This window comes from Triturus cristatus, chromosome 4_1, assembly GCF_964204655.1.
Source record: "Triturus cristatus chromosome 4_1, aTriCri1.1, whole genome shotgun sequence".
Lineage (NCBI taxonomy): Eukaryota > Metazoa > Chordata > Amphibia > Caudata > Salamandridae > Triturus > Triturus cristatus.
The window spans coordinates 854,455,859-854,483,856 of record NC_140585.1 but is presented as its reverse complement, the minus strand read 5'-3'; the positions used below and the strand labels follow the sequence as shown (position 1 = coordinate 854,483,856).

Sequence of the window (27,998 nt, the reverse complement as noted above, 5' to 3'; positions counted from 1 at the left end):
TACATACACTAGGGAACATTATGCGTTGGGGTCCCACTGTGATTAGCATGACCTCCTCTGTAAGCCCCTAGTACATAATAGGGCATGGGGATTAAAACTACCTCTTAAAACAGGCCACAGGGCGTTTTTGCACACGTTAACTCAGGCCCCGTCCCCTCCCTTCACCACTGTGTAAACACGCCCTGTGTCCATTTTTAGTTGGGAGATTAAGTTCATTTGAATCCTGAGGGTCCCTAGGGTCCAACTAGCCCACTAGGTACCTCCAGTAAATGCCACAGAGCTGTGTTGCAGAGAGGTGTAAAAAGTGGCACGGCCTGGACCACCTCCTTGCAATGCAGCTCAGTGGCGCTTACTGGAAGCACTTGGTGGGCTAGTTAGCCCCCAGGGGCCCTCAGTATTGAAGGGAAATTATATCCCCAATTTAAAACGTGCCATAGTGCGTGTTTGCACACGTCACCTCAGGCCCCGTCCCCTCCCTTCACCACTGTGTAAACGTGCCCTGTGGCTGTTCTAAGTTGAGAGATTAAGTCCCCTTGAATCCTAAGGGTCCCTAGGGTCAAACTAGACCACTAGGTACCTCCAGTAAGCGCCACAGAGCTGCGTTGCAGAGAGGTGTAAAAAGGGGCTTGGCCTCAGAACACCTGTCTGCAGCGCAGCTCCCTGGCGCATACTGGAGATGCCTGTTGGGGGCGCGTTTGCAGAGTGCTGCACGGAGGGGGCATGGCCTCCGGCACGATGCCAGTCTTTTATTTATTTTAATTTTTTAAGAAGGGGGGCTGTGTGGTTCCCCTTCTTATTCTAATTTATTGGCCCTGATGACCCCATCCCCCAGGGCCTGTCTCCTAATTATATTTTTTTGACCCCAATCCCTAGGGCCGGCCACTGTTTTTTATTATTTAAAAAAAATATTTATTTATAGACACACCTAGGACATGCTGGACAAACCGTACGTACCTATCACCATGACGATTTGCGGGATATTCATTAAAAGGCGACTATGCATGCAATGAATCCACGTGGAATGTATTTACACTACTAGTGAAGCTCTGACATGTCTGATGCCCTACCGTGCCTAATCCCGGTAGACACCCTTGTCGTTTATTTATACAAACATGGGTAGCTATTGACGGGCACATTTAATACACATGCACACCAAGCCATTCAAAGGGGATTCGACAAAAATTCGACCAAAACTATGCAAGAAACCCCCCTCACGGTTAATAAAACACACATCCACTGCCGGATGTGTAATACTTTTTATTTTACTCTCTGGAAAGGGGACGAACATCACTTGAGAGTCACAGCGCGCTCCTGACAGAGCCCAATGCTGTGTTACACCCACCATTGCCTGCCGAGTGCCACACACCTCTGTGTTGTATTCCACTAGCTAGTGCATATGCTATGACACTCTCTAGCCCATGTGCACTGTAACACCACCCCGTGAATATGTCATGCCACACTTGTCTTCGCACGGGTTATATTGCCCCATCTAACGTGCCTTCCTCGATGCCTATGTTATAACGCACAGTGCTATGCCATACATATTACAATCTGCGATCCATATCTGTGTCACAGTGCATATGCAACGTTACACTCCCCAGCACATATTTCATATTACAACTTTAGAGACTAGTTAGGTTACACAACACTGCCCTGTGCATATTACACTCCAAGGCGCATATCGCATAGCACGCGCTAGTGCCTGTGCTATCTCGCGCTCTCCAATGAATCTGTCATTGCGCACAATGTATTGCATATTATATTTCACGCCCGGTTCATCTTATATCACACTTTTTGGTGCATAGTTTATACCATACACTATATCTAGTTTTCATTTTCAATCGTGCTCTCAGGACTATGTTCTATATAACACTGTGTTCACCTACCCTTTTCACGGGCATTACATTTTGCGATAGGGGGTGGAGGGTCAGGGGGTGTTTCTGCCAAGTGAGCCCGGAGTCACAGTCACAAACGTCCTCTTCTTCCTGAATAAAAGTGAGATTATGCTGCATACTTGTTCATATTGTAAGTAGTTCGCACAGACTCAATGTTTTAAAAACAATAAAGTTCCTAATACCCGCCTTCTCTGAACAGTTAGCTTGCTGCCCCATCCCCCTCCTCCCTATCCTCTGTTGTGTGAATCCATGGAATAGCCTCCTCCCTCCTGCCATGCATGGTCTGATGTGCTGCCACTGCCCTCAATTTAGTATGATGTACCAGTCCACTCCTCCTGCCCTCCATTGACCAATTCTATGCCCCATCATTGACCTCCTGCTTAAACTCTGTGCTTAGCTTGCTGCCCCTATTCTCCTTCCCCCTGCCCTCCGATGTCTTTGTGCATGCCCCTGCTCCATCCTTTTTGCCCACCATGTCCCATGGACCTGCCACTCCTATCTACTCTGAGTGTTCTGTTGAGCTGCCACTCCCCTCCCACCTGCCTAGCATTGTCAGATGACTGTAACCTGTCCCTGCCACCTCCACCCTGCCTGTCCACATGCCATGCCCCTATCCTCTTCCTCCTGTCCTACATGGTCCATTGTACTGCCACACCCTTCTGCCCTCCCTGGTCTGTTGTGCTGCAACTGCTCCTCCTGCCTGCCCCGTGTGGTCTGTTGTGAGGTCCCTTCCCCTGAACTTTCTTGTCTGTGCACAGGTCCTGACCCTCCCTTCTATCCTCCATCGTCCTTTGTGCATGCCCCTGCACCCTCCTTCTTGCCCATCATAGCCATTGGTCTTCTGTGCTGCCATGGCCCCTCCCACCTTCCCTGTGTAGTCAGTTAGCTGCCCCTGACCCCCTCCCACCTTCCCTCCATGGTCTGTGTGTATGCCATCACAGTCTCACTGTTGCTCTTCATGGTGTGTCTTGCTTCTAGTGCCCATCCTGCCTGACCTCCATGGCTATCTTGCTGCTCCTGCCCTGCCCCCTTGCCCCCAGCCCTCTGTTTACATGTGAAGACCCCTACTCCCTCCCTCCTGGCTTGTCTGTTCCATTGTAATGCCCCTGATCCGTCCCTACTGCCCTTTATGGTCTGTAATGCTGCAGCTTTCTCTCCTGCCTGTCCATTATGGTCAGCTAGCTACCATTGCCTCTTGCCCCTCTGTTCTCTGTTGTCCATGTGCATGGTCCTGTCCCCTCCCTCTTGCTTTCTATGGATTGTTGTGCTGCACTCCCGTCCTGCATGCCCTGTGTGGTGTATTGTGCTGCTGCAAACCCTGATGCCTGCCCTGCAGGGTCAGTTTGGTGCACCTCTCCATGTCCCTCTTGTCCTCTGTTATCCAAGTCCATGTCCCTATCCCATTTCCTTCCATGATCCAATGTACCATACTTGCGAACATTTTGAACTTGGTAAGAGGGAGATTTTGAAAAAAAACTGGGGTATTGATTTTCCCCTTTGAGTTACATTGAAAAAGAGGATATTGTAGACAGGAGACAGATCAAATAAAGCCCATTTGAGCTTAAAAACATTGGACGTTTCCTGGCTGAATCGGGTCTGTTGGCATGTATGGTTGTACTACCATTGCCTCTTCCTTCTGCCCACAATGGTCTATTACATTGCCACAGCCTTGAAGGAGGGTAGATTTTGTATCACAGGGGGCCCCTGGCCCGTTCTGTCCACACCTGAAGTATGAGACCCTTGTCCTTGCCCTGCCAGCCGCATTTGTAGGCCGTATTAAATTGACCAGCGGGTCCTGTGTTGCTATATAATTATCCTGAGACATCCTTACCACTCAGCCAGCATAAAACCCCTGTGTAGGCCCTTCTGTTCAATATGTAGGCCTCTTTGTTAAATTGACCATAGCTCTGCAATTTTAGTGTATAGCAGTCTGAAGGCAGGTCTGCGAGGCCTTCTGCTCCAAACTAGTAGCCCCCACCCTACCCGAGTGCTCCGTGCTCGGTATCAAAGTTCAACATCCCACTGAAGCTGTCGACATACAGTAGGCTGCATCCTGGACTGGTACTTGCTTCCTGGGCAGGTTTCCCGCTTTTAAGGAAGTGGCAACCGCAGAGCGTCAAGTTAGGAGAACTGAGGAGATTTTGTACATGAATATATTGAATTCCCGTACAATACCCATTATTTTCTGCTTGCTCTATGGAACTTACGATAAGCGATTGGCCTGAGAGACTGACCTTTTCACCCAGTCCATTGTCAGCATTAAGTGGGTAAATGACGAAATGTCTGGTAAAATCTGCAGACGAAGCTTTTGGGTAGCATACGTAGGTAGATGTAGCGTGCAAAGGAGCCCACAAAATGATATAAAAAGGGAGCACCCACAGATATCGACGGACTACCTCGCCGTCTGTATGTAGGTTAACAGGCTGTGCAGGTTTTCCCCAAGAGCTGGGAGCTCTTGTCTTCCTTTGCTTAAAATGTCTTGCTCTGCTTTGCTTGAAGTATCTTATTCTATTTTACCTATATGAAATGTCATGTTATGTTTAACCATTGTTCTCTTTACTTTTGCATTTAAAAGATTTTGTATTGTAATTGCAGGAATGCTTGCTCTAAGAGTAAACGTGAGTGTTCCTAGGTAACATTTTCCTTGGTGTAACTTGTTTCTCATGATGCATTTATTGATGTGTTTTCTCTCTCTCTCTGTCAGTACATTAATTGAGATACAGAGAAAATCATGACAGCTGTATGATTATCTGGATTCTGTATTTTGTACTTTATGTGTCTATTCTGCGGTTTCTTTGAAGTTGTATCTTCTCATTAAACTGCCATTGTATTCTGCCACCAATTCCATGTCTCATATGTCTGTTTTCTTCATTTTTAGAGCAAGCGTTCCTAGGCACCCCGGCTCAAATTAAGGTGCCCCTTTTGTCCCTGACTCACTCTCCTGCTCAGTTCTGTGGTGGCTCCCGGGGCTCTGGGGACCGCCTCTAGCTTCCTTGACCCGTAATAGATCTTCCCTCCAACAGCCTCTCTTGCAAGTCCTGTATTGTTGGTTTGTTGCCCCTGCCCCCCTTTCCACTGCCCTCCATAGTCTGTTGTGCTTCCACGGCCCTTCCTGCCTGCTCAGTGTGGTTAAATTGTTGCCTTTGCACTCTCCTACCTGCCTTCAATTTTCAGAGTCCGTGCCCCTGGCCTTTGCCTCTCAACAGTATCCCAATGAACAACTAGATTGCTAACATTCTATATTTATTACAAAAGTGTGGAACGCCTGACATCATCTTGATGTAATCAAATCTGTAATACCTAGAGCATTTCCTTTAGAAATTACATATATGAGAGGGTCTTATTGGCATCAAAATTATGGTTAGTGCTCTAAAAGACTAAAATAAGGACATTTTGTCTGAGTTTTCAAATAGCGACAAAGCACTTTTAAATTATTTGTTATCTTTATGTTTTTTTATCCAGTTGACCACTTGATTAAATGTTGCACTTAGGGGAGAGGATGTGGTGTTACTTCCAGAACTGCAGACTTTGCAACTGGGGAACCAGGTTGAAGTTTCTGCTTCAGCTCGACATTCTGTGATTCTGGTCAAATCACTTAGTCTCCCCATGTCTACAACCAAAATGAATATGTGCTTGTGTGATGTAACCAATGCTCATGTAAAGCACTCCAATACCTGACAAGTCTGCACTATATAACACTGCAAAAACACTAAATAATAAGTGTTTTGCACACTTCTGTCATTGGGCTATATTTGGGCTACATCTGGGTGATTTTGGGCTACATTTGGGCTCTTTTGTCTCCGGTGGCCATCTTGGGAGATTTATTTGTTATGAAGTTTCCTAATTTCCTCATGTACTGCAGTCTCCTCAGTAGGAAATGCTTTCAGTTTTTTACGTTGATTCCATCATGAAGGTATTCAGATATGTCACACATTTGCCATAAATTCTGAATGTTAGCACTCTAGTTGCTCATTAGATCACTGTAGTAAAACTACTGTTCACCATGGAAGTCTGCTCCTGATATTAAAAGTGCATGTTTCAGTCTGCATGTCAGAATTTTTTAATGAAATAGAAGAGGATTTGAGAAGTCACTCAAAATGTGCCCTCATTTTCTTTCTTCAGCATTAATGATAATTTCTATGGCAAAATGAACCCCCTCATTGTGTTCCTTTTTAAATTAAATGTTTTAAGTGTTGCCAGTTTATTCCAATCAAGATGGCTTCAGGTGTGCCATACTTTTGTCATAATGAAGACAGTAAGCGCTCTAGTTGTTTTTAAGAACATTCTGGGACATTCTGTCATTGGGCTATACTTGGGCTACATCTGGGTGATATTTGGGCTACATTTGGGCTCTTTTGTCTCTGGTGGCCATCTTGGGAGACTTATTTGTTATGAAGTTTCCTAATTTCCTCATTTACTGCAGTCTCCTCAGTAGGAAATACTTTCAGTTTTTTACTTTGATTCCATCAAGAAGGCATTCAGATGTGTCACACATTTGCCATAAATTCAGAATGTTAGCACTCTTTTTGCTCATTAGATCACTGTAGTAAAGCTACTGCTCACCAGGGAAAACTGCTGCTGGTATTGAAAGTTCATGTTTCAGTCTGCATGTCAGAATTTTTTAATGAAATAGAAGAGGATTTGAGAAGTCACTCAAAATGTGCCCTAATTTTTCTTTCTGCAGCACTAATCATACTTTTTATGGAAAAATGAACCCCCTCATTTTGTTCCTTTTGAAATTAAATGTTTTAAGAGTTACCACTTTATTCCAAGCAAGATGGCTTCAGGTGTGCCATACGTTTATCATAGGTAGGACTGTTAGCGCTCTAGTAGTTCTTTGGAACACTCTGGGAAGCTGCAGTAGAACACAAAGGAATCAACTGACAGTCTCTGCCCTTGTTGGATATACATGTTTTACTGAGAATGTCAGACTTCATTCTCACATGACTGAGAAAGATAATGTGAATTTACAGAAAATAAGCTCTCAGTTTAGCTTATAGATCACCTTCCAAACCTCTGTGGTAAAAGCATGAGAAAATATTTTTCTCTCAATCATGATATCCCAGCAGAAGGCTTTTTCACATGGTGAAATCACCTTAGAACATACCACAATTCCTAAAATGAGTATGGTACCATCAACAAATGATTTATAATGTAACTAAAGTCTTAAAACCTTCTATTAACTGCAATGCTTTTTAATGAGGTGCTATCATGTATATTGGTCCCAAGATGGCTGCCAACACTTCTTGGATGAAGTGCTGACAGCCAATCAGATCTCAGGATGAGATGTGTGGTTAGGCTCCGCCCACATATATATATGCTTTTAAATGCTATTTTCTCAGGAAATACTGAACGGATTTACACCAAACCTACAAAAGGCACTTCCTTGACCTGAGGACTACCTCTCTGCCAAATTTCAAGTAAATCTGTTCAGCCGTTCGGGCTGTAGCCCTGTCTAAAGGTCCTATGGAAAAATGCATGGGAAAAACGCGTTTTGGGACCCCCCTTTTATCTCAGCCCCCGCTTGACGAATCCCCCCGAGACTTTCAGGGTAGGAGCGGAGCGTAGCGCCCCACCTATTTTGAAAAATTCACGAGGATTCGTCGACCGGCGCCAAAGTTATTCAAAATAGAATGTTGCGGATTTCCTATGGAAAAGGGGTCCTAACTATAACTACCTACTGGCGACCGCCAGTAGGTAATATATATATATATATATATATATGCTACATTGTCCTGAAATAAAGCGTCTTGTCTTCAAAGACGGGCTTCTGTTTGTTCTCTCATGTGGCATGAAGTTACGGGCCTCTCCGTGCCCGCCAGAGGCCGCCCTGAAGGGTTGAAGGTTCCTTTTTCGGAGGTTTCTTTGTGGATTGAAATTAAGGAACTTGACCCACTCGCTGTATTTCGCAACCTAACAAGGTAAAGCCATTTATGCAAAAAGATTACAGCGCTGGAAGGGATTTGGTGTAGATGATTTCTGACACCAATCGCTCTGGGGACAGAAGTTTTTGACCGGGACAGTTGTTTATTAAGCACCAGCTGTTATATGAACTGCCGTGACTGTATTCCATTTGGTGTTTATTTCAAATATGATGCATGGGACAGCTGCCATGAGCAAATAATAACTTTTGCCTGATTTATGAGAAATGTTCGTTACACCAGCATTTATTGTGATGTCCCTGATGCATTCTGGAACTTATATGCACTACGGTCATGTGATCAGAAATACACCTATAAAATGCCTGCACGTATGCACTTTGTTTTCAGCTTCCTAATCCGTGATCAAGGCAGTCGCCGAAACTAGTTGGATATTTGGGAGCAAATGTGCTGCATTGTCCTGAAATAAAGCGTCTTGTCTTCAGAGACGGGCTTCTGTTTGTTCTCTCATGTGGCATGAAGTTACGGGCCTCTCCGTGCCCGCCAGAGGCCACCCTGAAGGGTTGAAGGTTCCTTTTTCAGGGGTTTCTTTGTGGATATATATATATATATATATATATATATATATATATATATATATTATCTACTGGCGGTCGCCAGTAGATAGTTATAGTTACAATCTAGTTTCCATAGGAAATCTCAAAATTGTATTTTGAATAACTTTTGCTCCGGTTGACGAATCCTCGCGAAATTTTCAAAACTAATGGGGCGCTCCGTTCAGCTCCTACCCTGAATGTCTCGGGGTGATTCGTCAAGCGGGGGCCGAGAAAAAGGGGGGGTCCCAAAACACGTTTTCCCCATGCATTTTCCCATAGGACCTTTAGTCGCAGCTACAGCCCGAACGGCTGAACAGAATTACGTGAAATTTGGCAGAGAGGTAGCCATAAGGTCAAGGAAGTGCCTTTTGCCTTCTGGTGTAAATCTGTTCAGTATTTCCTGAGAAAATAGCATTTAAAAGCATATCAATATCTATACGCGTGCACCGTGCTTGCACGGTGCGCGCACCCTGCCGTGCGCGAGCGCAATTCTGATTGGTTGTTAGATGTCGGTAAACATTCGAATCGGTCGAAACCAGGAAGTGTCGGCTGCCATTTTGTCTCTCGCAGTCTGAGGGGGTGAAAAAAAAAGGTGGAGAACGTGAAAAGGGGGCAGAGTGGACAGTTCCTGACCCTCTATCCTCGGTCAGGGGGTCACAGAAGGACCCCCAAGGGAGAAAAAAACAATATATATATTTTTTTTTAAATCGCGAGGTGTGCGCACCGCGCGAGCACTGGACGCACTGCGAACCGTGTGCGCTCGGTGCGCGAAGCACACCGAGCGCCCACAGTGCGCGCACTGTGCGCAAAGCGCACCGTGCGCGCACGGTGAACAACCTGAAGAAATTTTTTTTTATAAATACATAAATTAGCATTTAAAAAACTGTACAAATTCACTGAAAAAACCATAGGTTTCACACACGTTATAGTTACGAATTAGCATTTAAAAAACCTTGCAAATTCACTTAAAAAACCATAGGTTTCACACATGTTATAGTTAGCTGGACATTTCACTCGTAAGAAACCAATGAAATTCCCCCGTTATAGTTAGTGCAGGCAACTATAACTCACGCGACCGCAATCCTCTGCTGATGACGTCAGATATTACATCACTGATTACATATGTGTCCTTATGAAAAATAAATATTTGTAATATATGTATAGCTAAAGATTAATGGAAGAAGACATGGGTAAATAAGTGTCTAAATACAGTGATGTAATATCTGACGTCATCAGCAAAGGATTGCGGTCGCGTGAGTTATAGTTGCCTGCACTAACTATAACGGGGCAATTTCATTGGTTTTTTACGAGTGAAATGTCCAGCTAACTATAACATGTGTGAAACCTATGGTTTTTTAAGTGAATTTGCAAGGTTTTTTAAATGCTAATTCGTAACTATAACGTGTGTGAAACCTATGGTTTTTTCAGTGAATATATATATATATATATATATATATATATATATATATATATATATATATATAACACACCACACGACTTCCAATGAGAAATCACGCACAGGACACCCAGGAGATTTGCAGTTAAAGTTGGTTTATTCGCTGCAAGCAACGCGTTTCAGCTTTCGCCTTTTTCACGCTCATCGCAAAGTTTTCTAAATGAAGTTAAATATACTTTCAATATGTAAACACAAAAAACGGACTAATGAATACAACAATAGTCAGTCTCACAGGAAAAGTGGCGGCCATTTTAGCACTATGTTGAGAACAGATACTTCGACTCTATATGATAAACATAATATCATTCTTCAATTAATCAAAAGAGTCCTTATATAAAAGATGCAAGTCCAAAACAAAAATAATTATCGACAAATGCATATGATGCCCAAGTGGGCAAAATAACAACGGTGTATAAAAATAACGATTTAAATACATCTCAGTGTATGCATGGAATCTGTCCATTCTTACTAAACGATAAATGTTTTCAAGTGCACATGCTAGAATATCCATTAAAATCTAACATTGAACCTATATAGGCCACTCTGAGGACTGTCATGTTTGCAAAATTCAATTCAATGCAAGTGAACAGGTCCCAGCTAAACACTTAAGTATATGGTTAAATATACACAAATAAAGCACAAGCCAACAGTTATTAGTCTTGCCCAAGTGGGCTAATGAACATTGCATCATGTGTCGGACCAAATATATATAACCAACAATTCAAAAATACTTAATCTTTTCAGTGATCTGTTCAGACCTTCAGAGCCACTACCTGCAGGATATAATAAAATGTGTTTCAATATAAAATCACAAGTTAAGACAGCAATAACTCAATAGCACAATTCTTATACCTCACATTAGGTATGCAAATGAATTGATCTTTCTCACATTAGGTATGCAAATGAACTGATAGTTCCTCGCTAGAATTCAAACCTTTCGGGAACATAGTTTCTAGGTCAACAATGTATCTTGACTCCAGTTGTCTTAGCTGGAGTAGTTTGTTGCCTCCTCGTACATTGTCAGGCACCGCATCAATTACCACCATTTTCAAAAGCCTTGAGAGGCTTTTGAAAATGGTGGTAATTGATGCGGTGCCTGACAATGTACGAGGAGGCAACAAACTACTCCAGCTAAGACAACTGGAGTCAAGATACATTGTTGACCTAGAAACTATGTTCCCGAAAGGTTTGAATTCTAGCGAGGAACTATCAGTTCATTTGCATACCTAATGTGAGAAAGATCAATTCATTTGCATACCTAATGTGAGGTATAAGAATTGTGCTATTGAGTTATTGCTGTCTTAACTTGTGATTTTATATTGAAACACATTTTATTATATCCTGCAGGTAGTGGCTCTGAAGGTCTGAACAGATCACTGAAAAGATTAAGTATTTTTGAATTGTTGGTTATATATATTTGGTCCGACACATGATGCAATGTTCATTAGCCCACTTGGGCAAGACTAATAACTGTTGGCTTGTGCTTTATTTGTGTATATTTAACCATATACTTAAGTGTTTAGCTGGGACCTGTTCACTTGCATTGAATTGAATTTTGCAAACATGACAGTCCTCAGAGTGGCCTATATAGGTTCAATGTTAGATTTTAATGGATATTCTAGCATGTGCACTTGAAAACATTTATCGTTTAGTAAGAATGGACAGATTCCATGCATACACTGAGATGTATTTAAATCGTTATTTTTATACACCGTTGTTATTTTGCCCACTTGGGCATCATATGCATTTGTCGATAATTATTTTTGTTTTGGACTTGCATCTTTTATATAAGGACTCTTTTGATTAATTGAAGAATGATATTATGTTTATCATATAGAGTCGAAGTATCTGTTCTCAACATAGTGCTAAAATGGCCGCCACTTTTCCTGTGAGACTGACTATTGTTGTATTCATTAGTCCGTTTTTTGTGTTTACATATTGAAAGTATATTTAACTTCATTTAGAAAACTTTGCGATGAGCGTGAAAAAGGCGAAAGCTGAAACGCGTTGCTTGCAGCGAATAAACCAACTTTAACTGCAAATCTCCTGGGTGTCCTGTGCGTGATTTCTCATTGGAAGTCGTGTGGTGTGTTATATTTGGGGCTGCCGATTGCCCCGGCACGGACCGCCCTGCCTGACAGCCTCTATTCTATCGGGATTGTTTAAACGTGATATATATATATATATATACATATATATTATCTACTGGCGGTCGCCAGTAGATAGTTATAGTTAGGACCGTGTTTCCATAGGAAATCAGAAAATTCTATTTTGAATAACTTTGGCGCCGGTTGACGAATCCTCGCGAATTTTTCAAAACTAATGGGGCGCTCCGCTCAGCAACTACCCTGAAAGTCTCGGGGTGATTCGTCAAGCGGGGGCTGAGAAAAAAGGGGTCCCAAAACGCGTTCTCCCCATGCATTTTCCCATAGGACCTTTAGTCGAAGGTACAGCCCGAACGGCTGAACAGAATTACTTGAAATTTGGCAAAGAGGAAGTCCTCAGGTCAGGCATGTGCCTTTTGTATATATGGTGTCAATCTGTTCAGTAGTTCCTGAGAAAATTGCATTTAAAAGTACATAAATATCTATAAGCGCGCATCCTAACCTGCGCAAGCGCAATTCTGATTGGTGGTTACATGTCAGTCAACATTCGAATCGGTCGAAATCAGGAAGTGTCGGCCGCCATTTTGTGTTTTTGGTGTGTGACAGTGAAAAAGAAAGGTGGAGAACGTGAAAAAGGGGCAGGGTAAAGAGTTCCTGACCCCCTAGCCTTTGTCAGGGGGTCCCTGAAGGACCCCGAAGGGTGAAAAAAACATTTTATTTTTTTTTCAAAAATTCGCGCGCACGGTGAAAAACCTTAAAAAAATAAAAAATAACATTTTAAACGAACAATTCCATATTACAGGATACAGTCAATCTATAACTATATATATATAGGTAGTTTATTGTAAAATAAATATATAAAAAATATAATAATACATACATAACTTAGCATTTAAAAAACCTTACAAATTCACTTAAAAAACCATAGGTTTCACACACGTTATAGTTAGGAATTAGCATTTAAAAACCTTGCAAATTCACTTAAAAAACCATAGGTTTCACACATGTTATAGTTAGCTGGACATTTCACTCGTAAAAAACCAATGAAATTCCCCCGTTATAGTTAGTTCAGATAACTATAACTCGCGCGACCGCCACTCTATCACAAGGAGGATGTCATCAGTGATGTCATGAGTGATGCCACTGACCATGTCATGAGTGATGTAATATGTGACGTCATGAGCAGTGGATTGCGGGCACGCGAGTTATAGTTATCTGAACTAACTATAACGGGGGAATTTCATTGTTTTTTTACGAGTGAAATGTCTAGCTAACTATAACATGTGTGAAACTTATGGTTTTTTAAGTGAATATATATATATATATACATATATATATATATTTTTTTTAACACTTTATTTTTCCAATATGAAACAACCATATTGTTGAACAAGCATCTGTCTCATAGTATCGCACCCAACCCTTTTGGAAACAATAAATGTCGCTCCTGACAGTTCAATAACAGTAGTAGTATTACATTATTAATGAAGTAACCGTACTTTACCCTTTACCCAAAACGTTGAAAGTTGCCCTCAGCCCACCCACACCACCCCAACTTTATATGTGGCGTCTTTACATCTATCATACCATCCGGCAATACCACTATGCAGCGACAATCTATTCTGTATATTGGTTCAGTCAGATCACTCAATAGAATTACTAGCCGATCAACCCACTCCCTCCGGCACAATACTGTTGTCAGCCTGTGAGCTGGAGGTCTGCTGGGCAGCTACTGTTGTTTTAGATTTTTAATATAATCTCAGAAGTGTATATGTTTAATGCAGTATGTCAGCTGATTCTCATCTCCAGATGTGTTTTAGAGCTTTGTGTATTTTATATTTTCATGCATCATTAACAAAATGCAGAACGTGGATTTACTTTTGAATTTACATGTACATACTATCATGGCACAATTGCACTTGAAACAAATTTGCTGTTTTGTTAAGGTGTGTTTTTCTGGCTCATGCTAACTAGACCTCAGTCAGGCCTAAATACCATCTTGTTCAAAATGGATTTCTTCTCTTCCATGTTCACCGTTTCTATAGCACACATTTAAGCAGCATCATGTTGGTCTATTTTCATTGATGTTTTTCTTTGCTGTTCTCGAGGAAAGATACAGTAATGTTGCTGTTTCTAAAGGTGCTTCTGCTAGATCATTGTATTGCATTCATTTACAATACTTTGCCGTGGTTCTTGTGACTAGTTTGTCCTGCCAGGTCTGGGTGACATTATCATGGAGTGGGCAGAATCAATATTCATGAAGTGGGATCGCGCTTAGATGGTAAGGCAATATGACGCTTACTAGAACTGTATTCTGATTTGCTGAAAATGTAACTCCTTTGCTCTCACTATTATGATTTTGCAGAAATGTCTGATTGGCTATACAGGCAAACTGTTTATAAACCCCAGATTTTGGGGGTGAGACAGAGTTTTCCTGAAGACTCTCTCATGCTACTAGAGATGCGGTCTGATTTCTTACTGATTTTGCTGCTCATTTGGGACTCAGACGTTTACTGGTCTTGCACCTTATTCACTGTTATCCTATTTACTGAGAGCCTTCATGGCAATAGATTTATGCACCTGCATTTACCAATTCTGTACCACACATTTTGAATTTTGGAATATATCCTTCAATATTTCTATTCCTGCTAAATAACTAAATTATTGAGTCTGTCCTTTATTTAATTGACTGTATTTTGACGTGCTATAAGGCGCTTTATGTTGAGGACACATTGTCTCATTAAACAGATGTTTAACAGAGTCACCCACGTGTTGTTAAGGTTAGATTTTAGGATGTAAAACTTTAGGGGTTCCCCGCGCTCACATGTGTATGAGGCATCGCCAGTTTTCTTCCTTTTCCTAAAATATGTGTTTCCAGTTATACCATACCAAATAGCAGCCTACAGTGAGTACCTTTCCATTTTATATCATGAATAGAAAGGGACTTTGATGTATGTAACCCGTAACTGACTCAGTCTTTTTGGGCTTCTTGAGTAAAGTTCAGCGTGATTCCAGTCGCACAGTGAGTATGGAATCCACGAATGGGCAAGCCTGTCATACTTTGGGCATTGCAGTGAGGAAATCATAAAAATGATGGCTGCATGTTTTGATTGTTCTCAATATATAGTAATTAGCATTGTAGCCAATTGGTTTTTTTTTTACCCACCATGCAAAATATAGGCGTTCAACACATAGCTTTTTTCCCTTCTTCATTGTGACGCACTTAGTGCAATGGGTATGCCCAGGTCTGAGTCCCGTGCTCACTGTGTCATAGGACTCAAGATATACCCTTCTAAAGAGACCCAAATAAAAGTACACATTCAAAAGGGACCTGGACTGGCAAATCGAGCTAGACTTTTCCCACTGGAGCAGAACTAATGCTGATTTACAGAAGGCTTGTCCCTGTCTGAAATAGCATTGTGAGCCTGTGGATAATGGACAGGGATACCAGAGACTCAGATTGTTTCAAGCGTTTCATCCATCACTTTTTAGCTTTCCTCAAATCTCAAGCAGAGGTCATCAAATAAAGGAGTATTCCTTTGTGTGTATTTTTCGTGATTGTTAGAAGTGCAAAAAGAACTGCTTGTTTTCTCAACACATGAAGGTTCATTTAGTTTCTGTGGCTTGAAAATCCCAAGAGTGGATTATAGGCCAGTTCCCATGACAGAATGTTAGATGTGGAACCACTGTTAGTCATGTCAATTGAAAGGGAATTGTCTCAATTAAAACGTTTATGTAAAACACAGAGTCTTGTGCTATAGTTATTTTTGGAAACAATATCGGTCTTTTGTGTGGCTGAGTTCTTTCTTTTCAAGCAATATTTGTATAAGAAAGGGAGATTTCAAAACCAGACCTGGGAAGATTGACACAACTGTACATTGAACATAAGTTAATAAAATTGTATATTTATAATAAATATAAGTTTTATAAAAATAAGAAAATTGTAATGGTGATACTGCTAAGGTATGTATGCACCCTCTACAGGAGATATTATACTGACTTTGAGAATGTTTTATGACCCTATTACAATTATGTTAAGAGTTCAACATTCATAAACCGAATTTATGCAGTCCTTCTGTGTATACAATCTTCTGCGGTTCCCCGATTTTCAAATGCTCACATTTGTTGCCTATGGGTACACACCCAGATTTCTGTTTTGCCACTGTTCTTCTTGCATCGCTCAGCCAGCAGGTTCAGCTCCACGGTGGTTTCGGAGGTCGTATCCGTGCTCTTTCCTTTGACAACAATGTGCATGACCCGGCCCTTGTTGATGTGGGCATCGAAAGGGCTGTTCCATGGAGGGAACATGGTTGGCTTCTTTTGGATGTAATGTTTCCCATCCTCTGTGAACAAAAAAAATGTGTGTCAACTGCTTACTGTTTCTTTTTAAGTTGTCAGTGTATTGAATCTCTCTTATTAAAATATTAAGTACCACCAGCTTGTAAATAATGTGTAAGTTATAAACGAGTAACTGAATGATGGGAACAAAGGGCAATGAGAGACAAAAACAGCTATTTTTTGCTGGTTATTCAAGCTAAAGGCTCTGTATGAGATCCATAGATAACAACAAAGTACATACATCAGAATTGAACATTATATTACAACAATAACTCCACATGTCTACTCAGTCTGCATATATAAGATTTCCTCTTGGGAGCAGTTTATAAAACACAGGCGTGAAGGTTTGCTTCTGTCTAATGGTCTAGCAGAATGCAAAGGTATTTGCCACCATGTGATCTGCATGCAGTTCCTGGTGCTGTGCTCTTCTGTCCTCCCTTTCTTCCCGAGCTCCAGGTGTAAGTCGTACAAACTCATACTATAAAAGTAAGAAGCATTGGGGAAAGCGTGGGTATTTACTTGCTAAAAAAACACAATGTATCCCAAGGGCTAATGCTTGTGAGTTTTCTAATACAAAAACCATCAAGGATTATACACTTTCATGAAGCCTCTAGTATGCGAAAAGGCCATCAGTGACTGGCATCCATAACTGGCTAATCAACAGGGAAATCTAATCAACTGCTGAGGCATCAAAAGGGCCAGTGTGCTTAGGGAATTCAAGATAAATACTGAATAGATCAGTGTTTCTACTAGCTTGTTCATTCTCTGGAATGCCAGAGCAAATAATGAATCTAAGGAAAGCAACGTGTGAACCAAAAAAGTAAACGTCCAAATATATCTAATACTTGTTACTGAATATGTGGAATCATTATGCCATCATCGCCAAGCAGACTAGATACACATGGTAGTTCTCAGCTGCCTTAAATGAATATATATCCATTGATTTATGATGAGAACCTGGTGTTTTCCCTTAATCAGTACCCCAAAAGCTACTCTATGCAACTCTTACCAAATACTTTAAAGAGAGTAAGGGCAAACAGTTACAAATGCACACAACACTTTCTATCTCCTCAGTGAGTGGAGAGCTTGCCCAGTTAATATTTGGACCCAAGAGATCACAGGGACAATGTTAGGGGTTTATTTCAGTGTTTTGAGTGGCAGAAGGCCAACGATTGTCTCTTGTGTGCACCATGAATTAACTTAACAGGGTCTCTTGAATGATGCAATTATGCGGACGTGGCATTTTCTGCATAAATATGGATTTGCCGCATTTATCACACAATCCATCAGATGCTCCATAATCTGCGGATTTAACAAAAAAGTTGTTTCTATCTCAAATGGATCAAAAGTTACTAGAAACATGGGTGCACATGCTTCAAAATAGTCAATAGCGATTCTTTAATTGTGATTGTTAAGGAATCACAATTAAAGAATCGCTATTGCCTAGGCATGTAAGAATCGCAAATGAATGTGCGATTCCTAAACATTCCTTAATTGCGAAGCGCAAATTGTGAGTCACAATTAAGGAATTGCTTCCCATTCATTCCTATGGGTCTAAAGGACCCATTGGAATGAATGGGAATTGCATGCGCAATTTGCGAGTACCCAGTTTCAAGGGTGCAAGGGTGCCAAAAGGATACTCTGTTGCACTCCTGAAATTTCAATTTATCCACATGTTGTGCACACATTAACTTTAGACTGACGGTAAAGTCGACAGCATGATCACTGACTACATTGTACTCAGGTTCACAGTATCCATACTTTTGTTAATGAACTTCGACCACTATGTTGAATAGCTGTGTAAAGTCAGAGAAAGCCAGTGATATTAGCACATGGTGTCCTTCCTTCCCTTACATGATACATGTTTTAAAGTTCATGTTTACAACCTTTCACTTCAAATAAATGTTAATGCAATGTTGTGCTAAATTAATACTCTCCCATATATTAAAGAACCACGTCCTACATTCCAAAGTCTTTATCATGTTCCTACATTTTGTTTGTTGTCTACTTTACATCCCAAAATGTTTGAAAGTTGTGCATGTTCTTTGGCATTTAGGGGTGAGCCAGACCAATGGTTCAGCCTTGGCTTGACTGCACTGGTTCAGCCTTGGCTTGACTGCAGAGCCATTTTAAGACATTGACAAGTGGGCAACTGCCCAAGTCCCAACCTTCCAAGGGAGGCCCCTGCCCACCCTCCACAAGCACAACCAAAAGACCATTGCATCAGCAATGTTTACCACTTGGCTATGCCTCTTTTGTTTCTGGCCTCTCTGCTGAGACTACTCCACAGGTTTTCAATACTTTCCGATACTCATGGCGAGCCCATATTGACTGATTTAGGATCTGTCACACCTTGTTCTTCTCTTCCTTCTTTGTCCGGTTCTTGGCAAAGACCCTTTGAATCAATTGCGAAAAATCTGATCTCAACTTCATCCTACTCTTTAATTCTCTTTGTCTGGTGGTATGGGCTCCCAATTCTGGGATAAATGTAGAGTCCGTGATGCACACTTTAATGCAGACGATGGGCCTTCTGGGTGCTGTAAGACTACAGACAAGTTGTGGGTACCTCTCATTCTAACATTATGTGTGAGACTCTCATCCACACCATTTGCTCTGCCTCATTAATGTTTTTAGGTTTGGCATGTAGTGGAGGGTGAAATGAACCAGGTGTTTTGAGCAACTTTTCTAAACAAGAAGACAGTGAAAAGGTCACCTACCTTAATATTTCCCAAACTGTTTGCCATGGGTTTTAAAATGTTGAGAAACATAACCAAAATGTTGTTGTTGCTTTCTCTCCAAGAAAGATTGCGTAGGGCTGATGCCCTTGCCACCATGCTTAAGAGCATCAATTTATTATTGAACAAGGACATAATATGCCTGCTGAATGCAGCATACCTATAGGTATCCACATACAGAGCACAGTTAATAAATAGTACAATATAAAAACTGTAAATAAATGCACTGATAAGGTAGTGGGGTATGGCCTCTCCTTGGATGTGCCTATGAAATGTACTCTTTGCCCTGAATTCTCAGAGTCCTCTACAGAATGGGGAAACACGTTGGAAAATGAAGGAGAAACAATATACTCCTGTGGCAGTGGGAGGGTTTCAATTGTAAAATGCTTCTGAGGTGGGTGGTGAGGAGGAATTTCAACCTTAGATTTATGTACCTGGAAAGTGAGACGGGAATGCAGACTTAGCAGACAATTGCAGAACAGTACAACAGTGAGTTAGATTGGTGGATGTAAATATTTTATGGTATTTCAACAGGAAGGTGAACTCCGTAGATGCGGAAAAACAAATCCACAGTCCGGCTAAGTACCACGAATCAGGCGTTAGAATAACGCATTTCAGTGTGCCTAAAACTTGTGCGCTGCTCCCGTATCATGCTTGGGACTCACTCATCTGGCTGAACTACTTTAGTAGCAGAAACACTGACTTATGTGCTGTGGAGGGGACGCCATATCCTGCTGTAAGTTACCTTGTGGGAGGGGCTGGGCTACTTTGCTACAAATTATCATAGCACAGCCATGCTGCCTGCGTGCACCGCCAGCCGCCGCTTGGCTCTGCTTCTCAGTGTGAGCTGCAGTAAATATTTAAGTCGTGGCTGAGTTGCCTTCGGCGAATTAAATTGCTTAGAGTGGTAGACTGTAGTGACCATTGCTGCAACAGTGGCCAGGACTGTCACTTGACCCGACAGGCTAGCCCAGAGCATTCACTGAGGAGGCAGGCGGCAAGCGGTGATTGCCGCTGTGGCTCTCGGCCTACCACCTGAGCCGACCTCGCAGAGCAGAGTTGCTCCAAGCATTACTTCAAGAGACGTAAGCAAGAGAGTGGTGCAATGCAGCCACCAAACTGTGTGTGTGTGATTAATTAATTCTTTCAGGCACTAGCAGCGCGCGATCGGCAGCTGCCTGCAGTCAGTGACTGCCGGTAGTGTTACAGAACTCATTGTAGCTCACAGAAGTTCTGTAATGTCCTGGCATGGTTGCATGTTCCACTATTGCTAATTTATTTTGCATATGTTTACCATATTTGAAAGTGTTCTGTTTTTTACTCCACCTCATCAGAGAGGAGTCTGAAACTCAGACTGCCTACTGTCTAGTCTCTATAATTTAAAGCACAAAGCCAACATATAAAGGATTACTCGTCGCACTTGAAGCATTACTGCTCACCACTCCCTGGCAACCTCAATGTCTGTCGTACTTTAATATTCGGGACCACGTAGGGAACAGGGCCCTACCCCTGTCTATCTTGGTATTAGCGAACCGCAAATGGTAAATGCGGCATGTACGAGTGCTTTACTTATCGTTCTAGCTATGAATGCACTGTGTACACGTTATTCTGCTGCACTACGCGGGTTCCATTTTGGAAGCAGTGGCCATCTTGTCATTGCCCTCACATAGGCTATAATGGAGCAAATACGGGCCTCACAGTACATGGGCTTCTTCTCTGACTTCTCTGTGACCTGGGCAGCTGGCTCTGCTGCCCCGGGTCAAACTGGTCTCACGAGCTCCCCTTCCTCTCTCCACCTGTGATTAGCATCAGGGCTTGACCCGTCATAAAACCCTTTCATTCTACACAAGCCCCTGGCTAATCTCTTTCGCACCTGGCTGTTCCTGCTTTATGACTTGGTTCCCAAAACAGGAGATGCTCATGTTTATTGGGGGGATCTGTTTACATGTAATGTGGGATCTGAACCTTGTTGTGTAAATCATTGTGGGCTGGCCGAACTGGAATGTGGGATGGTCATCATGACTCTGCCTTTTCTTTGTAATGTACACTTGCATATTGCCGTATCATAAAACCTAGGAATGTATGCTTGAGGCAGGAAAAAGGGTATTTAAGATGAAGTCCATTCCTATGATTTTCAGCAGTCTCCTGAGAACATACACGCTGTTGTACTTCTAGGATACCTGTCATTGGTCTGCAGCCAATAAACGATTCTTTGACTTCACCCAGAAGACTCTGTGTTTCTGTAGGTCCGGAACAGGGTGAACCCAGAAGTCATAGGGTGTGTGTCCCTGCACCGCTGGGTCTAAATTACCCAGTACTTCAATTTGGCGCCCAACTCGGGACGATTTCAGCGGTACCAGTCCAAGCCAGAGGTTCGTGAGGAGCTTCGTGTGGAAATTCTGGAGGAAGGCCGCCACTTCATCGACCCCTGCATGTCGACGTGGTCCGAAAGTCTTTTCTGCGAGGTTCTCCGCGTCCCGACGGCTACGAAGGACTGCTGCCCTGATTAATCGACCTGTTTTGGACCCTTGACGAGTTTGAGAGAGCGAAACAATCGAGAGAGTCTTCTGGTGACGTCATCGATCAGCAATATTCAGTTAAGTATAAGTGGAGCGTCTCCCATTCGTTTTGGTATCCCTCGGGATCGTTTGGTTTGATTTGGTAATTGGTGATTTGGTGTTTGCAAACCCCAAAGCCAGAGGACTCGTGTATTCACGAGAATATCGTAATCGATAATCCTTTGACGTTTGGATCTAGACTAGTGAGCGAAGATGCCTGGTTCTAGAATATTTGGTAGAATATTTTGTTTGGGTTGTGGAAGAGATTTCCAGCTGGAAGAATCATGCCCGGTTCCTCCGGTTGGAACTCCAACTTATGAGCTCTATGTAAAACATGGCGTAGGCCCCATTGCATATAACGAAGTGTGGATCCACTACACCAGGAAAGACGGTGTTTTAAAATGGCCCCAAAATGGTAGTTTTGATACCGATATTTTAGATAATCTGGAAATTAAATTGTTTAAGAAGAAAGCCCGGCCGGCGATGTTTGACTCTTTCCGCTTATGGCGAAAGGAAGCCAAACAGAAGGAAATTAAGCTAGCGAAAAAGAATAAGAGAGAGAGAGGTATGTCAGTAATGCAAGCAGCTGTACAATTTAAAGACAATGAAGAGGAGCAAATGAATGAGCAATTGCACAGGCAGCGTAAGTTAGGGATTGACAAATGTTATCCAGCTTTGCCACATTCTAAGCAGGATGAGTCAGAAGAAAAGGAGAAAGATCCCTTAATGTCGCATTTGTTGAGTTCGCCACCCCCGTATGCTCAAACTGCCACGGCGCCTCCCCAGCTTGTAAATATGCCACCTCCAGTGCATATACTGCAAGCCTTGCCGCAACCGCCAGTTGCTTTGCAACCAGTTCCTATTCCTGTAGCGCAGTCCTCTCAAGCGCCTCCGGTAGTGCTTCCAACTGCCCCCGCACTTCCTGCGACTTTGCTTAATCCAGTAACTGCCTCCCCTAACACTCTTCCTTCTACCACTCCAGTACCTGTCTCTACATCCTCTTTTCTTCCCTCTGTTTTTCCCCCTGTTCTCGCCTCAGCTTCTCCTTCAGCGCGACAGCGTTTAGCTAATGTGGTTACTACATTAATGTCGCCTCTCTTTGGGTCATCTGGTGCAACTCCTGGTGTACAGCGTAAGCAGTTGCGCAGCCAATTGCCTAACCCCGATGAGAAAAAGGTAATAGATCACATGGCGCGTAGATGGATCGTTTTTCCTTCACTGTATGATGTGGAATCGGTTGTTAACACTTTCCATCAATGGGATGCCCCGAAACAGAGATATGTATTTGAGAAAATGTGCGAAATTCTCTGTGAAGAATTGGAGGATAGTGGTAGAAATCCGAACCCGCAGGAATTGTGTAGAGTGAGGTTTGATTTTGGAACTGGTATAATCGTGGACCGCGATATAGATAAAGCAGTTGCAGTTGTATTGTCCTTAAGGAATGACGATTGCCAACAGTCATTGTTTGAACAAGAGGTCCTTGTGGGGAAAAAGGCAAAAGCGCGACAATACCCTATGAGAGAAGATCCCCCGGTATGGAAGGAAGCAGTTGCAGCTGTCGGCAATAACCCCGCTGTGCCAGCGCATTTCCAACGTGTTTGGGTGCATGTTCCATGGAAGCGCTCTGAGGTGTTAGCACTTAAGCAGACATTGCCTGATCCCCGTAAAAACCCAGCAGGTTATTATAAAGAGTTGTCACAAACAGCAGGATCATGCGTTATGAATTTGGCAGACATAGACATGTTGTTTGGTAATGTTGTTCCACAGCCTCTATGGGGATCAATTCGTAATGTAGATCACAATGCAGAACTAGGGGATGCATGGGCTAACATTGTTGCTGCTGATGCTAGACAAACGGGTGGTGCGAAACCAGAACCTTTAGTAGCTGAATTGCCTGGTAGAATCATCACGTACATGAAGACAATAATGCCTGCGATGCGCGTAAATTGGGACAAGTTATCTGCATGTAAGCAAAAGAAAGATGAGACAGTGTCAGACTTCTTTACTAGGTTTGAGGAAACGTTTATTGACCACAGTGGGCAAGATATGAGTACTGAGGGTGGCCAACGGTTGTTTGTGGATAAGTTTGTGCAGAATTTACTCCCTGACCTGTGTAAAAAGTTGAAAGATTCAGAGAGTTCTTGGGCTGTTTCTTCTTCAGCGCAAATACTGGCTACTGCACAGTATTATGAAAACAGAGATAAAGACGAGAAAGATAGAACGGAGAAGAAAACGAAGGAACTAAAGACAAAGGTCCTTTTACAGCAGGCCTATCCGCCACGTGGAGGTGGTAATGATTATAGACAACCCCAAGGTGTCTATCACCAACCCCAACAATTTCAGAACAATCAGCAAATGAACGGGTATTATCACCCACGTGTCCCTGTAGGTCCCAACCAATGTTCATACTGCAAAGAGGAAGGTCATTTTAAATATAGTTGCCCTAAATTAATGCAACGGAACGGTAATACGTATGGCGCCAGAGGTAGAGGTGGTCAGCAAGCTCCTAGAGGCAGAGGGCGTGGAATTGTTCCCCAAAACGCGCGTCCTCTTCCGCCCCAAAGCGCCATTAATAGTTTTGATCAGCAAGCTAACGCGACTGGTAATACGGCACAGTATTACAATAATGATTATTATGTGGAGGATGGCGATGCAGAAAATAATGGTTACTAGGACAGCCATAGACAGAGAGAGGGAGTTGTTTCAGTGCCAGTGGATCAGAGTGGACCGTATGTTGAGGTGACTACAGCAAATGTAACGGAGCCTTTTCTGCTAGACACTGGTGCTGCAAAGAGTTCAATCATGCATTCAAAACTCCCTGGCGCACCTTTGTCTGGCGATATAAATGTTTCAGTAGGTTTTTCTGGCGCCCCAGTTAGGAACCCGATTTCCAGTCCCATGTCACTTTCTGTTGGACCTTGCGAGCTGAAAGCGCCCCTGATCCTGACAACTGGTTGTGGTGAGAATTTGCTGGGATTAGATTTGTTGAAAAGATTGCACGCTACACTGTATTGTTCTCCTTCAGGAGTACAACTTACATTAGGCAAGAAAGTGGTTTCCCCAATGTATTTGTCTAAAAACACGATGCCACCTGAATTGTCATCCCTTCCGGATGCCCTTTGGGCTACTGGTCCCAATGATGTGGGCCTCTTGGAGATACCACCATATGTGGTGACTCTAAAGGCTAATGTCAGACTGCCACGTATTCCCCAGTACAAGATCTCTAATGAAGGGCAGAAAGCATTGTTAGACATTGTCAGCGACTTGATTAATAAGGGTGTGATTGAGGAGACAAGAGGCAACGTTTGCAATAGTCCGATTTTACCTGTCTTAAAACGAACGGACCCTTCACAGCCACCTGTTTACAGATTTGTGATTGATCTTAGAGAGGTTAATAAGATTGTTGTGCCTCAGTTTCCGGTTGTCCCCGATATAACTGCCTTGTTAACGATGATTCCAGCCTCTGCTGCATGGTTTTCAGTGATCGATTTAAAGAATGCTTTCTTTAGTATCCCAATTGCAGAAGAGAGCAGAGACATTTTTGGTTTTAGTCTGGGAGGCCGAAGCTTCCGCTTCAAACGCGCTCCCCAAGGCTACTGCGAGAGTCCATCCATATACAGTCAAGCTTTGAAAGCGCAGCTTGATGCACTTGTTTTACCTAGTGGCGCTATTCTGATCCAGTACGTGGACGATTTACTGATCGCCGCGGATACTGAGAAGGTCTGTAAAGAAGCCACATTGTCATTGTTGCGCCATTTATCCGCTTTTCATCACAAAGTGTCTCTCTCTAAGCTGCAATATTGTCGACAAGAAGTGACCTACTTAGGTCATCTCTTATCGAAGGAGGGAAGGAAACTGACCCCAGAAAGAATTCAAGCCATTGCACAGTTGAGTGTGCCAAAAACACAGAGAGAAGTGCGTGCTTTCTTGGGCATTACTTCATACTGTAGGCATTGGATTCCTAGTTTTTCTTTGTTGGCAAAACCTTTATTAGCATTAACATGCAAAGACACACCGAATCCTATCCCATGGTCTGAAGAGTGCCAGAAAAGTTTTGTGGAATTGCGCAATGCATTGTGTTCAGCACCTGTGTTGGGCACTCCTGACTATAGCAAGCCTTTTACATTGTATGTTCACGAGAAAGATGGATGTGCGTTGTCAGTGTTAACACAGCCTTTTGGCGACAGACCGCGCCCATGCGCGTATTTTTCATCCACCTTGGACCCTGTAGCGAGGGCATTGCCAAGCTGTCTGAGAGCGACAGCTGCTGCAGCAATGTCTATCCGACAATCTGCTGGTCTGGTAATGGACAACACATTGATCGTTATGGTCCCACACGCTGTAGACACATTATTAAATAGGACCAAGACACAACACTTGACTAGTGCGCGATTATCAGGGTATGAACTCACACTGTTAGCGAATCATATACACATAAAAAGATGTAATACGCTGAATCCAGCTACGTTATTGCCAATTCCAGCAGACTCAGATGAGATTGAGCAACATGATTGTCTGTTCAGAACAGAAGAAGAGACGAAAGGGAGAGTAGATCTCAAAGATACTCCCCTGACTGAGTGTGATGGCACTTTATGGGTAGATGGGTCATGTTTCAAACTCCCTAATGGTGACACGACTGCTGCATATGCTATCACGACTTTACACACGGTCGTGGAAACTGCACGAGTGCCACATAATTCGGCCCAAGCAGCAGAATTAATTGCCCTCACGAGAGCATGCGTGTTGTCTGAAGGAATGAGAGTTAATATATACACAGATAGCCAGTACGCCTTTGGCGTGGCTCATAATTTTGGACGACTGTGGAAAGAGCGTGGGTTCCTGACGTCACATGGAGCTAAAATTCAGAATGGCAAGTTGGTGAATGATCTCCTTGAGTCACTGACCCTACCGTTGCAAGTTGCGATCATGAAATGCAGTGCGCACAGGAAAGTTACAGATGATGTTGGACGTGGGAATGCGTTTGCTGATGAGACCGCGAAAGAAACAGCCCAGAATGTGAAGACTAGAATGTATGTTGCAGGCCCCGCAAGATGGGTTAATGATGTTGGAATGTGTGAGAACACAATAGAGAGTGTGAAGTCGCTTCAGGCTGAAGCCACAGAGGAAGAGTTAAGCAAGTGGAGAGAGAGTATGGGTAAGTTGGATGAGAATGGTTGTTGGATTGATCTGACAGAACATAGGCGATGGTTGTTGCCTGATGCATATGTGCTTCCAGTGGTTACTATGGCGCATGGAATGGCACATATCAGTACGAAAGGTATCTGTAAGTTGTTGGCTCCAGTATGGCAGAATGTTGGGATTCCCAAGTGTGCAGAGAATGTGGTCAAGAATTGTATAGTATGCTTGAAGTACAACCCTGGTAGGGGAACCCCAACTCCAGCCGGTCACTTTGCACCCCCATCATGTCCATTCGAAGTTTTGCAGCTGGACTTTATTCACATGGATAGGTGCAACAACCTAAAATATGTATTGGTGGTTGTTTGTGCTTTTTCCAAATGGGTAGAGGCTTATCCTCTGAAAGATAACACTGCCCTATCCACAGCCAAAGCCCTTGTGAAAGAGTTTTTCCCCAGGTTTGGAATGCCGAGAATGGTATGGTGTGATAATGGAAGTGAGTTCGTGGGTAAAGTGATGAAGAATGTATGTGAAGGTTTAGGCATAAGGCAGAAATTCCACGCTGCAAATCACCCCCAATCAGCTGGACTAGTAGAGCGCTACAATGGAGCCTTAAAGCTCAAGTTAGCCAAAATTCAGGCGAGCACTGGTCTTAAATGGCCTGACGCTCTGCCTTTAGCACTCCTGTCCACCAGAATGACCATACACTCACGAGTGGGACTTAGTCCCTATGAAGTAGTCTTTGGCCGCCCGGCCAACGTATGGGGTGTGCCAAGGCCTACGAAGTTCAGTGAGATTGAGCATCCAGTACTGCTCGATTACCTGTATGATTTGACTGTTAAACTGCGTGTTTTGCACCAACAGGTACATGATACTCTTCCCCAAGCTTCTGAACCTCCTGGACACCCTATCAACCCTGGTTCGTGGGTCCTGGTCCGGAATTTCCAGCGTAAGGGCAACGACGAGCCTCGCTGGATCGGCCCTCATCTTGTGCTCCTGTCGACGAGATCAGCGGTGCGAGTAAAAGGAAGGAAGCATTGGATACATGGTACCCACTGCAAAATAGTCCCCTTGCCTCTGCCATATGACCAGTGGGTCAAGGAGGGTATCGCCGACACTGAGACAGACACTGTACCTCGTTTTGTACCATTCAGTGACGCACGCCTAAAAGACACAGCTTCAGTCCAAGAGAGTGACAATATTCTGCAGGAAGCTGTGCCACCATCAAATCGACTGGACACCACTGAGCCTGAACTTTTGTTCCAAGACCAAACGGCACCTGGCCGTCTCCGCTATAATT

General features: G+C 43.0%; 1 protein-coding gene across 5 annotated transcripts in view; it reads right to left on the bottom strand.

The window, feature by feature from the left end:
* PRKCQ (protein kinase C theta) overlaps positions 1-27,998 on the bottom strand; it is a 549,254-nt gene that overhangs the window by 381,046 nt on the left and 140,210 nt on the right. For 4 of the 5 annotated variants that reach the window (XM_085653544.1, XM_085653545.1, XM_085653543.1 and 1 more), the window contains one exon: positions 16,075-16,274. The exons of the other annotated variant lie outside the window; for it this stretch is intronic. In XM_085653544.1, coding sequence (XP_085509670.1) covers positions 16,075-16,274 — 200 coding nt within the window. The remainder of the gene's footprint in view (positions 1-16,074; positions 16,275-27,998) is intronic. 5 annotated transcript variants of the gene reach the window in all.